The sequence below is a fragment of the Aptenodytes forsteri genome, unplaced genomic scaffold (genome assembly GCF_000699145.1).
Source record: "Aptenodytes forsteri isolate BGI_AS27 unplaced genomic scaffold, ASM69914v1 Scaffold404, whole genome shotgun sequence".
NCBI classification, from domain to species: Eukaryota; Metazoa; Chordata; class Aves; order Sphenisciformes; family Spheniscidae; genus Aptenodytes; species Aptenodytes forsteri.
In genome coordinates this window covers 411592-412576 of record NW_008795629.1, presented here as the reverse complement: position 1 = coordinate 412576, position 985 = coordinate 411592, and the positions used below count along the sequence as shown (strand labels likewise).

At 61.5% G+C, this 985-nt stretch overlaps 1 protein-coding gene across 1 annotated transcript in view; it reads right to left on the bottom strand.

The window, feature by feature from the left end:
• LOC103901507 (zinc finger protein ZIC 1) overlaps positions 1-985 on the bottom strand; it is a 13765-nt gene that overhangs the window by 2877 nt on the left and 9903 nt on the right. Inside the window, exon 2 of the mRNA XM_009282411.1 lies at positions 87-975. Coding sequence (XP_009280686.1) covers positions 87-975 — 889 coding nt within the window. The remainder of the gene's footprint in view (positions 1-86; positions 976-985) is intronic.

Sequence of the window (985 nt, the reverse complement as noted above, 5' to 3'; positions counted from 1 at the left end):
CCCCTCCGGCCCGGCCCCGCGCCCCGCTCCGGCCCCGGCGCTCGGCGCTTCCACTCGCAGAGAGAAAAAGCCACAGAGAAGGTTACCGTACCTGTATGAGTTCTTTTGTGTATTTTGAGATTCTCTGATCTGGCAAACACTTTGCCACAGCCTGGGAAAGGGCAGGGGAAAGGTTTTTCACCTGTGTGGACTCTGATGTGATTTACAAGTTTGTATTTGGCCTTGAAAGGTAAGGTTTCCCTTCTCTTGGATTCCCAGAAACATATGTGGTTGGACTGCTCGGGTCCTCCAACGTGCTCCACCGTGACGTGAGTCACCAGCTCGTGCATCGTGCTGAAAGTTTTGTTGCAGGACTTTTTGGGGTTTGACAATTGCTCGGGCTCAATCCACTTACAGATGAGTTCCTGTTTGATGGGCTGCCGCATGTAACGAAAGAAGGCCCCTGCCCCGTGGTGGGCTGCCATGTTCATGTTCATGTGGCCGTAGCCGTGCAGCTGGGTCGAGGCGTAGTGCTCGGAGCGGGGGCTGGTGACCTGGCCGTACTGGTCGGGTCTGCCGTACATGTCTCCGGAGAAGCCCAGGCGCATCTGCCCGTTCACCACGTTAGGCGAAGCGTGGCTGGTGGCTTGTTCGTGCAGCCCCGGGAAAAGTATATGTCCCGCGGCATCGGTGTGTCCGTGGGGTCCGGCGAAGCTGCCGGCGGCGGAGGCGAAGAGGCTGTGCTGGGCGCTGGCGGCCGCCGCCTCCCCGAAGCCGCGGTTGCGGAACAGAAAGTCCCGGGTGGAGTTGAAGGCGGCGCTGGAGTAGGAGCTGACATGGGTCGGGTGGTGGTGGTGCCCCAGGGCCGCCGCCGCGTAGCCGGGCGCCTGCGAGGTGAAGGCGGTCTGGCCGGCCGAGGCCAGCTCGTGGGTGCTGGGGTTGATTTTGAAGGCGCCCATGCCGTCGGCGAAGGGGTTGATCCCCAGCCCCACTTCTCTGTCCCTCA